At 30.4% G+C, this 2,500-nt stretch overlaps 1 protein-coding gene across 2 annotated transcripts in view; it reads left to right on the top strand.

Moving 5' to 3' along the window:
- Window positions 1–2,500, top strand: part of slc39a4 (solute carrier family 39 member 4) — a 23,924-nt gene that overhangs the window by 12,340 nt on the left and 9,084 nt on the right. For both annotated transcript variants that reach the window (XM_073931343.1, XM_073931344.1), the window contains exons 7-8: window positions 1,164–1,352; window positions 1,985–2,080. In XM_073931343.1, coding sequence (XP_073787444.1) covers window positions 1,164–1,352; window positions 1,985–2,080 — 285 coding nt within the window. The remainder of the gene's footprint in view (window positions 1–1,163; window positions 1,353–1,984; window positions 2,081–2,500) is intronic.

The following is a 2,500-nucleotide window of genomic DNA, read 5'->3' as shown; positions in this document are numbered from 1 at the left end:
CCCATATTTCAATTTTTATAAATTAATTAATTAACATTTATTTATTTATTTATTTATTTATTTATTTATTTATTTATTTATTTATTTATTTATTTATTCATTTACTCATTTACTCATTTATTTATTTATTTATTTATTTATTTATTTATTTACTCATTTATTTATTTATTTATTTATTTATTTATTTATTTATTTATTTATTTATTTATTTATTTATTTACTCATTTATTTATTTATTTATTTACTCATTTATTTATTTATTTATTCATTTATTTATTTATTTATTTATTTATTCATTCATTCAATTATTCATTTATATTCAATTTTAGTTCTAGATTTTGATTGGCAGAGCTGTGACCTAAACAAAACACCATTGGCTATCTGTAAAAAGGGGGAGGGGCTAATTCTCATTTTAAGCTGAAATTTTGGCGTGACAATTTTTTATTTGTTTGTTTGTTTAGCCTTAAATTTTAGGTTTGTTGTATTATTTTATTTTATTCATCTTATTTTTAAAAAGGGGAGGAGCTACCTGCTGCCCCACCCCATCTTCTTTCAGCTGAAATTGATAGAAAGATTTTTTTTTGGCCTTAAATTCTAATTTTAGTCATTTTTTGTTTGTTATATTTTATATTTTCCATTTTAGTTTGAACGCTTTTGTTTTAAGTTTTTATATTTTTTATGTTCCCCTTTTTTATGATTGGCAGAGCTGTGACATAAACAAAACACCATTGGCTATCTGTAAAAAGGGGGAGGGGCTAATTCTCATTTTAAGCTGAAATTTTGGCGTGACAATTTTTTTGTTTGTTTGTTTGTTTGTTTGTTTAGCCTTAAATTTTAGGTTTGTTGTATTATTTTATTTTATTCATTTTATTTTTTGTTATATCTTTATTTTAGTCATCCAATTTAGTTTTTACTTTATATTTTCCATTTTAATTTGTTGATTTCTGTCATTTTAGTTTTTATGTTTTTCAATTTCGGCTTTTTGATTGGCAGAGCTGCGACATAAACAAAACACTATTGGCTATTTTAAAAAGGGGAGGAGCTAATTGCTATGCCCCGCCCCTATCTCCTTCTTCAGCTGAAATGACATCACACATTCAACAAGCTTCAATTTCGAGGCTCTTCAGTGAACATTTACCGTATTTCTGTGCATCTGTGTGCAGTTCCTAGGCCTCCACGTTCATGAAGAAGGAAACGATCACAAAGACCACAACTTTGACTACGTGTACAAGCTGCTGGTGCTCATCGCGGGCATTTATTTCTTCTACCTGATGGAGAGCATATTTTCCATCATCACTAGCCCACAGCATCATCATCATCATCACCATCATCATAACCATAACCATGAAGAAGTGAGTATTTCCTCAAATCATTCACTTGATCAAAACAGTCTGCAGAAACACTCTGATTGACATTCTCCCTTTGAATGATGTCATCAGAGGGGGAAAGCCCCGCCCACTAGTGACCATCTCTCTTTCATTAGCATAGGACATCAGTCTTGTTGTTAAGCTGCCACTATGCTGACACACATGCGTTCATAGCTCTGCCCTCTTTTGAAAAGAGCACAATCTCATTTGCATTAAAGCGACAGTCACCAAAACAGCACAATTAAGATCAAAACCTGAAAGGGTCCCTTTCAGAGAGTTGGAAAGCATTATTAGTGCGGTATTTTTGAGCTGAAACTTGACTACACACACTCTAGAGACATCAAGACTTATTTTACATCTCATAAAAAGGGGCGTAATAGGTTTGCTTTAAGATGTGAGTATGTTAAATTTGAGAATAAATGACAGTATATCAATGTTAAGCTTAGGGAAAACATGCCATTAACACTTTTACTTACTATAATAAATACTATATAACAAGTAGCATCTGCTTGAGCGTACTATGAAGCTTGTATATGTATGTGAATATATTTGTCACAGCTGTAAAGTGCTGGAAAATGCATTTGAAAAGTGCTTAAATCTGACTTGTAAAACGACAGGACGTCTCTGATGTTCATCACTGCGATCACGGGAAAGTCATCCAGATGTATCAGAGAGAGAAGCAGAAAAAGAACTCCAACTCACAGGCTGATCTGGTGAGAAATACACTGTTTTTAATGCATTTTAATACTGCTTATATAAAGGTGCATTAAGTGAATTTCGCCAAATAACACTGAAGTTTAAAAGCACCAAAACAAACACACCCAACATGACCACGCCCCTACTGGACACACCCCTTACTGCTGATTGGCTTCAAGTGTTAAAAGATGTTTTATTTTTTTATTTAAGTCAGTTAGTTAAGTCATAGTTTTGACTATTTTATTTTAAAAAAATTTAGTTTATGTTAATTGTTAATTTTATAGTTATATTAGTCATTAAAATAGAAGAGATTTATATTGATAATTATTCCATTTTTGTCAGAATTGTGTTTTTATTTGATATTTTCCTGTTTTATTTGAACGTTTCCGTAATTTTGTTTTAGTTTTTTACACATTTCATTTCCACTTTTACAGTTT

This window comes from Danio rerio, chromosome 19, assembly GCF_049306965.1.
Source record: "Danio rerio strain Tuebingen ecotype United States chromosome 19, GRCz12tu, whole genome shotgun sequence".
Taxonomy (NCBI): Eukaryota; Metazoa; Chordata; class Actinopteri; order Cypriniformes; family Danionidae; genus Danio; species Danio rerio.
Note: the sequence above shows the minus strand (reverse complement) of the source record. Positions and strands in the feature narration are given on the sequence as shown.